At 35.7% G+C, this 12,857-nt stretch overlaps 1 protein-coding gene across 5 annotated transcripts in view; it reads right to left on the bottom strand.

The window, feature by feature from the left end:
• Positions 1–571: 571 nt before the first annotated feature.
• The window catches only part of STRN3 (striatin 3), a 62,501-nt gene continuing 50,215 nt past the window's right edge, over positions 572–12,857 (bottom strand). For 4 of the 5 annotated variants that reach the window (XM_017820427.1, XM_017820425.1, XM_017820428.1 and 1 more), the window contains 8 exons: positions 12,297–12,472; positions 12,118–12,165; positions 10,263–10,384; positions 8,716–8,883; positions 8,338–8,478; positions 6,321–6,428; positions 3,962–4,048; positions 953–3,844 (listed from right to left, as the gene is read on the bottom strand). In XM_017820427.1, the coding sequence (XP_017675916.1) occupies positions 3,675–3,844; positions 3,962–4,048; positions 6,321–6,428; positions 8,338–8,478; positions 8,716–8,883; positions 10,263–10,384; positions 12,118–12,165; positions 12,297–12,472 (1,020 nt within the window). In that variant the 3' untranslated portion in view covers positions 953–3,674. Of the gene's footprint in view, positions 3,845–3,961; positions 4,049–6,320; positions 6,429–8,337; positions 8,479–8,715; positions 8,884–10,262; positions 10,385–12,117; positions 12,166–12,296; positions 12,473–12,857 lie in introns of all 5 variants that reach the window. The other variant, XM_017820426.1, reaches the window with a different exon arrangement.

Genomic DNA, 12,857 nt, shown 5'->3' with positions numbered 1-12,857 from the left:
ATCCAGGCCTGAGGTCCTCAGCACAGGAAGGACACTGATATACTAGAGCGAGTCCAGACAAGGGCCACAAGATGATCAGAGGAATGCAGCACCTCTCCTACGAGGAAAGCCTGAGAAGGTTGAGGTTGTTCAGCCTGGAAAACAGAAGGCTTCAGGGTGACCTGATTGTGGCCTTCCAGTACCCGAAGGGAGCCTACAAGAAAGATCGAAGGGGACTTTTTACAAGGGCATGTAGTGACAAGAGAAGGGGGAATGCTCAAGGCCAGACTGGATGTGGCTTTTAATAACACCTTTTAGTAGGTGTCCCTGCCCGTGGTGGCAGGGGTGAGGTGAGAAATAGATGATCTTTAATGTCCCCTTCCCTTGGAAGCCTTTCTGTGATTCCATGAAATGAAACCGAAGTAAAACTTGAAGTCAGTCATATTTTCATACCATGTACCTCCTCTATATGGGAGGAAAAAAAGATACATATCTTCCCAAAAGGATTTATGTAGACCACCCTATTTATCTGCTTAGAACAGTTCCTACAATAAAAAAGTAAGATGGAGAGTAAGTCTGTTAACATCAATCATACCCTAAATACTAAATTTATTATTAAACATATTTAGATATCTTTCAGGTTCTAAACACAAATCCTTTGGGTCTTACTTACAAAAGAGAAGTAAGTCCTTTCATTACTTGAAGCATTTTTGCTAAATAAAAACATTTCTTTCAGCACTATCATTTTTTCCCCCTTCACCAATACTTGAGCTCTTCTGTTCTAAAAAACCCAAAACCAACAAATGAAGGTTTGAGCATGTAATACCCCACAACAAATAAACTAAGACTGTATTAGAGATTATTGTTAATATTCAATAAGTGAAGCCTCACTACAGTATTTGATCCACTATGCATTAGTTCACTAAGATGAGAGTTAAGATATCAATTAAGGAAAATAAGCAAATATTTTTGGTTTTATCATTTCGATTTTAATACAATTAAAAAAAAGTAAATGTTATGCATGGTAATGTTTATTAAACAATCACATTTCATTTAAGCATTAAAATGCAGCAGTCTGGAAAAGCTGCCAGAAACAATGTTCGGCTTCAGAAAAGGCGATTATGAAATTACTTCCAATAAAATTCAAATACTCTCTTGTCTGTTGATTAGTTGAATGCTTTAGACTGGAAGGAACAAAAAGTGCAAATCAGCTGAATGTTACTTTCAAAAGTAAAGTCTTAGTGTCCTACAAGCAGTTACTAAAAGGCCTCACCTCAATCTTCATGATAAAGGACAAAATTCTCCAATTCATATATAATTTACTGCAACATTTCAAGCAATGCAACATTATTACTAAAACAAAATTAATCTTAAAATATGACTGCAATATTCTGCCTACCACAAGCACCTCTTTTTCCTTTTTTTTTTAAATTCTAATTTGCTTGACATGAGATGGCATGAAATACATTCTTACTGCAAAACTGGAAACTTACATGGAACAATGCAGTTAAACCACTTATAGGAACATGTTCTAACTTTAGGTAACTTATACCCAAATATACTGCTTTACATGAAAATCTATATTCATATTCTGGTATTCTGCATCTGCTGATACACTTTGAGCAAAGTGACTCATCACAGAGTAGGTAAATGCTGACCTTCAGTTGAGCCTTTTGTGCATCATCTTTAATAAAGAAATGGACAAAGGTAAATAGATAACATTTGATATATGGGCAAATTGTAAGCATTTAGAAATCAATTTTTTTTTTTTTTAAAATCCAACACAATGATTCAGTGGCAGTTTGAAATAAAAAGAGAGTATACCTTTCTGGCTCCTAAATCACTTCAGAATGATTTCATATCTAGAGACACTGAAAAACACTGTGATTATCATCTTATAAAGGCTGTAGGAATACACTAGCAATTTTCAATTTGGTCTTGCAAAAATCTTTTAAAACATCGTGGAAACATGTTCTTATATGTGGGTACTGCTGCTTGAAACTGAACAGTTGGTTGACATCCAGACAACTATTACAATTTTGCAAAAGCAAAGCAGCTTATAAGCATAATAAACAAATGGTCATTTTGCTAAAATTGAGACCTAATTTAGTAATTTGTAGAATGACACTTTCAAACTGTGCAACACAAAATAATGTAGCCAACAGTAACATACAGGTACACCATTTAATATTTATTATATGCATTTTATATACATTATTTTTCAACAGCTGTATTTTGCTATGTGGTACAATCTTAAAAATTTGCTGATTCATAGTTTGTAAAACAGAAACCTTACAAAACTCATCAAAACTCGCAAACTGATCAGAAAAGTTTTGTGGAAGACTAGAAAAAATACTTTTTCTGTATTAATCATGCATTACACAAACAAAATTTTTAGTTACACCATAAACTGAAGCACATCTGGAAAATAAAATAAAAGCAGGGAATAACTAGTCAAAACACAGCAGATTTATGAATCTTTAATCAACTACTTTTGTATTCTATTTGAAATGTAAATAAAAATAATTTTCACTCCAAAGGTTCTGAAACAAGATTAGTTTTTTGGAGTCAACTCCACTCCAGGTACTTAAGCAGATGAAAAGAATTTCTTGATTCGCAACTTTAGGATTATCAAATGTCCCGTTTTCTCATCTATTTTAGATCGTTCAAAGAGTGCCATAACAGATATACAGGGCCCTTTAACACACTACATAAAAGGATATAAAGACCAACAAAAAGTGAAATAAATAACAATAGGCCATTAGCAAGATGGGTAATCCTTGATAAATAAACTCGTAAATACAGTAAGATGTACAAAATATCACATAGTGATAGGATGCCAAGATTAATTTTTTTTTAAAGAGTTCATTCGGGGGTGTTAACCCCTCTGTGTTTCATTTGAACACATTTTACAGTCCTTATTTATGAAGACAGTTATGCGATGATGATGAATTAGCATCCTTAAGCAAGGACTTAGCTGAGCTGTATTAGGCAAAAGAAGGGAAGAGTGTGGTTACACAGCAGCGGGTCAGTGAGATCTCTGTGTTTTAGGGTTCTATAATGCAGAAAAACATTATCAATACAATCTTGAGCACTGTTGTGACAGGCTAAATATATAAAAAGACTTATAAAAACTAGAATTTTATCCAAACATTTTGTGCAACTAATGCTAAAATATTTTAAGTTAAATTTCCTTTTCTTTAAAGCAAAATAAAAGTTTAAAAGGGGAATCTGTGGCATTCAACTGATAAACAGAAGATTACTAAGAGATGAAAAGAAAGCTACTCTTGGAGCTCACTTCCCCCCACAAGAGCACCACATTCCTAACCCTAAGGCAGCACACAGAGTCCAAAATAAAAATCTTTTGTAAGATCAGACTCCACGTTTGCTTAAAGACACCTAAAGAACAGACATACGCTCAGTTCATATCCAGTCAAGGCTACAAATACTGTTTGTTTTTTTTTGTATTTGTCCCCACCCCCCCAAATACGGTAATTACAGTTAAATGAATGAGCCTGACATTGTTCAAGATGTGGTGACTTTTCACCAACTTATACCTGCCCCACTTAAGAGCCTTCACCCAGGCAGATCAGATGTAGTGTCTTATTGGTAACCTTATAATTGATGGCAGTGACGCATTCCCTCTTTTTTGTCCAAACAGACCTGCTGTTATGACGCAGGTTTGTTCTGCTATGTCACACGAATACTTTGGCAAGGGCATCAGCTCCTGCACTGGCAATATATGCTTTTGACGGATGAAATGCTACATCATAAATTGATTCATCCAGCTTTTTCCTATGAGCTGTTATTTCTTGCACACATGTCTTGCTGTCCAAATTCCATAACCTAATGGAACAATCATGGCCTGTTTAAGAAAAAAAGAAAAGACAAAAGACAAAGTTATATTTGTCAGACACTTCAGTGCATCATAAATGCAAAATTTACAGAGTATATAGAATATGAAAAAAAACCAAACCCTTACTTCCAGACATTAAATAGATTCCATTAGGATCTACAGCTAGACTTGTGACAGCATCCAAGTGAGCAACCATAGAATGGATCATTTTACCTAAAAGCAAAATGAACAGTGAATTTCCTGTGAAGTACTGTTTATTAAAAAAAACCAAACATTAAATGCAATACAGGACAACATGCTTATTTATATTCCAGTAATACCTGAATGATCCTATTCCATTAGAAATTAAGAAGTTTCAACTGCAGACTCTTGTATGACCATAAGAGTGAATGACACATAACTCTCAAAAAGGCATTTCCATTGTAAGGAATCCTTTTATCCATCTGGCATCTTTACTGGTAGCAATGACAACGAAGACCAAGACTAAAACGAGGGTGAGAACCTCAATTTTTAGTCTGTTAAATGTTCTAAATAACTGCCCCAGTAGGACAGAGCATTGACGACGCTTTGCAAAATGAGACTTACTGAGCCTTACCAAAGGTCCATCTATCTCTGTCATTGCTAGGAGATGCCACTGGTGATAAACCAGGAGGAAAATAAAAACAAGGAAACTGTAAGTGATACTTGCCCAAAATACTCCCCAGCTCCTAGTAATGAACTGTTTAGCTATGTCACAAACCAAAGTGTTACCTCTGCATTCAACTACTCTTAATACATTTCTTTTCAGTGACCTCCGTTCCTGGATTCTTAATAACATCTTTTAGCATCTCATGATACTTTTTGGAAGGAGTTCTGAAATGTTTAACTGCACAGAAGAACCATCACCTCTTTCTGTTTGGAATCTATCCCCTGCTGGGGGTTAGCAACTGAACCTCAGTCCGTGTATTGAAAAAGAGAGCAAATAAATCCCTGTAAGACCATAACCAACATAAAGAAACTATATCATCTTTTTCCAGTTGTCTGTCTTTCTGAAGAATCTCAGTCTATTTAGTTCCTAAGACTCTTTGTGAAGAAGTTAAAAGCTACTGAAGATCTTTTTAAACATTCTCTGAAACATTTTAATTTGGCTATATCCCTTCTGAGATAAGGGAGACTTCACTCAAAGTATTCATACAAAGGTACTAAAAATGTTCCTTTTTGCTGTTTATTCCTTTCCTTCCTCCTAACATTCATTTTGCTGTCCTGACTGCTAAGCAACAAATTGGTATTTTCATTCAATCTCTTATTCAACTCCAAGGTTTTACTTTGGGTAAGAACAGTCACCCCAGTGATTACTATTTTATATTACAATGTTTATTTTTCCTTATATGTATCATTTCCCATTTATCCACACGGAATTTAATTTTCCTGCTATTAAGTGTATTAATATCCTCAGTTCTTCATTGTCAGACTTAATGTTTAATAACCTGGACTAATGAATGTCAGTTAACTGCCAATATATTGTCCCCTGTCCAGATGACTCATTATGTTGAGCTACTGCTTCTAATACAATGACCATCTACTTCTACATTCTGTTTCCTGTCTTTAACCCAATTATTTGTACATGCAAAATTTTTCTCCTTATTCTACATCTTTGTTCTTTAAAATAATCAATCTTAATTTCAGTACAATCATTACAACACATTTAACGATCACAACTCAAATACATTCATGGCAGGTGTAAAGGGGAAAAAAATGTCCAGCTTTTTGCCTTGGAAAACAAAAACCCCAGGAACACTATACTATCCCCCACTCTGACCAAACCAAACAAACTTCAAACACGGGTTTTGCACATGTGCTTACTTAAAGTGAGCTTATCTAGATTTTTTTTTCTTCCAACTTTGATAACACGCAGGAAGTGACTGACAGTTTCACAAATGGGAAGTTTAGGTTTGTTCTTATAATTATTACAACATTTTTGTCATGATAGACAGTGCAATTTTCCCCTATAGCCTCGTTCCCTCTCTTTCCTCCAGATTCTTTTCTGTTTTATAAATTTAATCAACAACTTAAGTAGAACATATGATTCCATTACTACAATGAATTTAGTGCTATTTCTTGCCCTAATAGGTACTAAGCAATGTTCTTTACTACTGAAAGTTGAAAAATATAACTGATACATACTTAGAGTTAAAATCATGAGTAATAGAATAGCAGACATACTCTATAAATTAGGAAAGCTCTAAATTGAAAACAGCTTTCTTGTTCCTCACAACTATCTCTGCCTGTTTTGAGAGTGTTTTCTGACTGCTGAAGTCACAATTGCAACAGATTCCACTGTTTCATAGAAAAGGTACTGAAGAGGTTTATTCTTAGAAATATCAAAAGTTCTGTTTTGTGTAAGACTACATAACTAGTAAGTTTCCTACACATGGATTCTCCCTTTGTCCATCCAGCTGTCTTTAAAAATATTCATACATACAAATTAGGTTCTCTTTATCCTTACCCGTTTTGTTGTCAAAAAATTTGATGTGTCTATCTTCATGTGCTGTAATAGTTACAGGAAGTGTGGGATGACTTACTACCTTGTTAATATGATTATTTGATTGTACACCTGAAAATAAAAGAAAAAATATTCACCTGTCTTAAAGAAAGTGTTAAACTTAAAATGACAGTATTTCAGCATTACACTTTAGATTACATAGTAATTAATATCACGTAAATAATATTTTAAGATCAATGGATCCCCTAAGAAATAAGTAACAGCTTCTTGCTTTACAGGATGGGGCTAAGGGAGGTAGACCCTAGGCAACGTACTGAAAGGTTAAAGCTGTACAAGTGGTTTACACACATGAAAGATTCTTGAGAGAGATAGGAAACCAAGCAAGTACTGCAAGGCAGCACTAGTCAAGTAGAAACAAACTGTAGCATCTGTAATATATAGCACACGTCACACCAAAAACTATTTAGCTGGGGCAGCAGAGGGGGTAGGGGGGAAGATAGAATCATAGAATGGTTCAGGTTGGATGGGATGCCTTCCACTAGAGCAGAGAATCCAAATAACTGAAGTCAATCTAACCTGTTAGATTCTGTCAGATATATTTATGTCTTTAATTTCAACTTAAAGAAACAATGAATGGTTTAAAATCTCTTCAGAAGTCTTTAGAATATTTTTTAGAAAACACTTTCTTATCTTGATATCAGAGTGTTTTAAGGCTTGTTCCTTTAACTTCTCTGCCTAATTTTTTCTGATTCCATTTAGGAGTTTTCAAACTAGGAAAGGTATTGCTCCAAATTGTGATGTTCCTTCTCACTTCAATGTCAGGCTTTGCACAAGATATCTGTATATATATTATATATATAACTAGACTACTTGGAGGGGAGAAGCAAATTTTCCCCTTGCATTATTCTTTTAGATCATGTTTCATAGAAAGGAGTGACCAGAAACTGGAGATTTTCCTTATGAAACACTTTCAAAAGTTCACAAAACAAAGTCACCTCTATCTAGAGTTTCATCAGCTACATACAATTAACTCTTGAAGAGCTACATCTTTCTAGCACCTTACTTGCAGCAACAGGATTTCTATAACGTTTCATAGGAAAGCATGTTTAATTCCAAGCTGTACAGAATTCTACACTGAATTAATATTGTATTTAATTAATCTATTTACTTATCTTAATATCTTCCACGTCAAGACCACATAATCAAAAATGTGGTTTGATATATAAATCGGACAACTGAATCTTAAGAAATCTTAGCTTAGAGAACAATAACTGTTGCTTTCACTATCTCCAACTACTTTCAAATCCAGCTAATCCACAGTCATAAAATGACTTGGGTTGAAGGGACATTAAATATCATCTAGTTCCCACTCCACCTGACACAGGCAGAAGCACCTTTCTCTAAATCAGGTCGCTCAGAGCCCCATCCAACCTGACCTTGAACACGCCCAGGGATGGGGCATTCACAGCTTCTCTGGACAACCTGCTCCAGTGCAGTAAAGAATTTCTTCCTAATATCTAATCTAAACCTACTCTCAGTTTGAAGCCATTCCCCACTGTGCTGCCACCACATGCCCTTTTAATAAGTTCCTCTCCATCCTTCCTGTGGGCCCCTTTAGGTACTAAAAGGTCACAATAAGGTCTCCCAAGAACCTTCTCTTCTCCAGACTGAACAACCCCAACCCTCTCAGCCTGTCTTCACAGGAGAGGTGCTCCAGCCCTGGGATCTTGATGGCCCTGCTCTGGACTCGCTACAACAGGCCCACATTTTTCTTATGCTTGGGGCCCCAAAGATAGACACAGCACTCCAGGCAGGGTCTCACGAGAGAGGAATAGAGGAGCTGAATCACCTTTCCATCATGTTTGTTCCAAGCATCTTTAAGTATCTAACCATCTTTCAAACTGAATAATGCAGAAGAGAAGCAAAATTTTTTCATTTACTACATCATATAATAGGTACCATATAATACCATAGGCACCCCAACCAAGATCAATATTTATTACAGAAGAGATTTACTTACCAGATTCTATTTGTGATGAAAACATTACCACTGACTGGGATGTTTCTAAATCATAGATGACTGTGCTGCCAGTGTTAAAAGATGCCACCATATGAGCAGGGTCACAACCTATAAAGTCAACTGATGTAGGTATTCCATGCTCTGGAAAGAGAGAAAAAACCTTTAAAAAGAATGAAACACTTTTAAAATTTCTGACAGTTTAAACATTTAGGTTTTTTTACATTCATACTTTAAAGAAGAAATTTGCTCTTTTAAAGTAATGCTACAGCACCACGATTATTTAGCTCTTTTACCTAATTTGGATAAATTGAGTTAATGAGCCTGGATGCATCATCAGCTGCCTCACAATTGATTTTCAAAACCACTGCAAAAAGTTACCTTTCTCTCCATTGTAAGTGCAAATACAGGGAATTTTTTCTGGCGGATTCCACAACCTAATAGTGCCATCTGCTGAACAAGAGAGTAAGTGATTCTTTACACCACTGTAAGCAAGACCCCAGACTGCATCTGTGTGAGCAATTAATGTGCCAGCTAGAACGTTTGGCTCTGGAAAAAAAAAAAGTTCAGAAATGAAACCTTTTTAGTGAAGAAACATTAAGTAAGTATTGTACCTAAACATAAATTAAATTCCACATAAAACAGTCGTATATCCCACCTGCCCTTTCTGTTTAAGTAACAGTTAGAATATTGCACAGGAGGTCCGTCTGCACAACCACTGCCATCTTTCTCAAAAAAAACCCCCAACCAACCAAACAGAAAAGCAAACAAAAAAACTCAAACCACAAAACCCACTGATGCTTAATGCTGCTTTTACTCAACATATTCTGCTGACACAAGGGTATGTTGTAAAACTCTCAAGCACCCTAATAATTAAAACAAAAGCTATTTCTCTTAGGGACCTGAGAATCTTATTTTCACCTCCTGGATAATTTGTAGTTGTCTTTTATAAAGGGTTTTTAAATCTATTCTGTACCAGGCTTTGAGTAGAGAAGCGGGAGAAAAAGATAAATGGAAAGGCATGAAGTCAGGTAAATCACTAAAATTTAGTTTTGTGGAAAACTAGAAAAAACAAGTTGGTCTTGCAACCCAAGAGCCTGCAAACAAGCTTTAGGAAGGAAAACGTCCTATTGGAACTCTCCCTTTTAACAATAACGTTGTCACTTGAGTAGAGGTAGTTTTGTCTGAGGCCCATAAAAACTATACCATCAAATCCTACCAGCATGAACAAATTGGACCATTTTTAGTGATTAGACTGTATTGAATATATTTTTAGCAGAGAGGTACAATTGGAGAATACACTGGTTTTAAGGGACAGGGTGTAGTGCTTTTCCTGAATTGGTGCAAGACAGTACCTACTCCTCCTCTCACTGCCACAGATAATGCAGCCTGAGTGTTGTAGTAGGCCATTCATTACATTGACATGATCACCATCAGTGGCAGGAGAGGGATGCACAGTTTTCCAAACAGTTATCAGCTATTTAATTTTAGAGACATCTAAAATTAAAGACATCTAAAGGTAGGGAACTGAGATGCAAATCAGAAACACAGGACATAGAATTTGAGTACACTTGTCTTATTTTTTTCACTGATAGAAATTTACCAGAAAACTAAGTAAACATTCAAAAGTTGCAATTTGGTTTCAAAATTTTTTGCTTCTCAAAAATGAAAGTTTGGATTAACTTCTTCTTTACTGTATAAATCTCAGGAATTGCTATGTCTCCCTATTACAATTCTACACAAAGCACATCACCAATTTAAGTGGGAACTTGAGGTAAACTAATGGGTAAACTAATGTTTACCACAGATAAAAAGTTGAATTCACATGGTTTAGATGATAAAAGCACTAGAAAACAGATTAACATCAAGTAGAAAATTAATTTTGAAGACAATGGTCATAAGATGTTTATGTTTTAAAAGGTATTTACCATAGGTATCATATGGATCCACATTAGGGCTAGGCATGTTCCACCACTGGATGGTTGCATCAACACCACCACTGAAACACTGTTCTCCATTGGAACTAATTGCCAATGACAATACAGGTCCACTATTGGGAGACAAAGAAAAAGAAGCTGATTGATACTGCCTACAGGATAGAAGTAAAAATCGGGCTATCGACTTTCAAAAAACATTTGGATTGTATTAAGCAGTTAAAAACCCCATAAACTCCAAAGAAACAATACTATTAAAACATTTTAAGTCTCGACAAGTGATATCAATCTCTATTAAAAGAATCATAAGAAATTAACTGAAACTATGCAAATTGAAGCAACTCAAAGACCGCCACCTTATTTCTCAGAATTAAGTACACCTACAAATGGTGGGTTTTTACAGTGTATCTATGCCAATCTAACAGCTAGCTGCGATGAAATCAGTGGCTGTAGTTGCCTCCCTTTCTCAGTCTACATTTAGAAACGGACAGTAACCTACATCCTGGAAAACTGGTTCAGAGAAATGATCCTTGAAATTGTACCTTTTGGCCAAGGTTAAATTTCCACTGTTTAAGTTCTTGAACCTGTTTGCTGTGATACCAGATAAGCACAAGTGGTAGCCCAAAGGAAGAACCAGGTCTACTCTTTTGGACACACTATGAACACAGGTTTAACTGTACTGTAAAACCATATCCCCAAAATTAGACACCTGGGTCATTTGACAGGCCATGCTCATGATATAAATAAGAGCAGACAAGCAAACTAGAATTACATCTTTGAAAATGTTGACAAGGAAGACTATTGGCTGAATCCATCCATGTATTCAGCAAAGTGAAGAATGAAGATAGGCTGAAAGGTAATGTTGCTTAATGCTTGCTTGAGAGGAAAAATAGTAAAATTACTTTGTTATGTCGCACTGGAGCCACAGGGTAGGCATTAGTTCTGTATTAAAACTTCCCCAAACCTTACCTTTTGGTATTCACTAACAAATATCCAAATAATAGCCCAAATTTGGACAGAGAAAGAAATCTGAAGAAGAAAACTGGTCAGCGACCCCACAAGAACATATTTCAACATGAGGACAAATTAGTCTCCCAATCCTGGGGCAGAGTGTTTTACACTTTAGTTAATAAACACAAAAGCAGCACATTACATTCTACCACACAGCATAAGGGAAGGAGGAGGGTGAGACAACAGAATGTGTTGATTTCCTAATAAAACCACAAATTTATTTTATTTTGTTGTTGTTGAGGCCAGCACAAGAAGTGTTACCTACTTCCGTGCTTATCGAAACTCTTGTGAAGCTTACCTGCTAACTGGGTTGGAGACTGGATCTTTACTTATAAAACCAAAGTACATTCAAACTACTCTGGCTATCAACTGCGTATTTTTGTCTTGCCTTCTTATTGAAAGAAAGCAGAATTCATAATTAGCAAGTGAAACTCAGGAGTAACAAAACAGTTAACACAAGCTGAAAAAAATCACTGAGACAGACCTGTATCTGAAGGTACTAAGCAAGACTAGTAACATCTACATTATTTATCTTTACCATATATTATATATAAAAAAATCCACAGTCCAAGACATGTCTCAGGTGATTTCATTATCACCATCTACAATTTCTCCCTTCCACTGCAACTAATCACATTTGCCACTTTCTGTTCTTCTTGTATTATCATGGACAGTGCAATTAATGACAGGGACTCAGTATTAACCTGTTTTACCAAGGATAATGCACCTTGTCTACACAGTGTAAAAATAGATTTGTGGCTATTACACTGATGTTTCTTAAGAACACATGAGATAATGACAATATATTTATCAACCATGAACGATGTCAAACACTTACATGTGGGCCCTAAACGTGTAGATGGGTTCTACATCTAAAGAGGCACTCCTGAAAGAGAAAGAAAAAAGTTATTATATTACGTGAAGCGTCTACTGAAAAACTCTGAAAATGTGAGTGTTTAATTAATTTCAAAGGCATTTAAAACACAATTGATGTTTTATAAAAACACATATACTTGCTTTTTGGCAGGAACTGTTTTCTGCAAATTCCAAAGTTTTAGAGTATGGTCCTCAGAGGCTGTAACCAGCACAGGCTCTACAGGATGAAAAGCTAATGCTCGCACTCCATCAAAATGACTGCGTAGCGTATACTTAGGGTTCCATGTCTTTCGGAAGGCATCTTTATTAGCTGGCAACTTAAAAGAAGAAGAGGAAAGGAGTAATTTTATCTTGGATTTAAAAATACATAATATATACATCCCCCCGTGTTTTAGGAAAATGCACTATGCTTGATTCAGCTAATACATGTTCAATCTTAAGTTTACATTTATCTATTGATTTGTCTACATGCATACCTACAATCCCTGTCTAGCATGCAAGGTAGTCTGCAAATCTTTCTATTGTAATGGTTTCCATTATCCCAAAATGGAATGGAATATAACATTAAATACACAGACAAGAAGCCTCGATTTTCAAAAACTGGTTTTAATGCACAACGATACTTTAATTCTTCTTCCTTGAAGAAAGAGAAATTGTCATTGCTTATCATGTTGTCTCCACCCCAGGAAGAGATTACAGCTG

This window comes from Lepidothrix coronata, unplaced genomic scaffold (assembly GCF_001604755.1).
Source record: "Lepidothrix coronata isolate B3197 unplaced genomic scaffold, Lepidothrix_coronata-1.0 Scaffold83, whole genome shotgun sequence".
Classification (NCBI taxonomy): Eukaryota; Metazoa; Chordata; class Aves; order Passeriformes; family Pipridae; genus Lepidothrix; species Lepidothrix coronata.
Note: the sequence above shows the minus strand (reverse complement) of the source record. Positions and strands in the feature narration are given on the sequence as shown.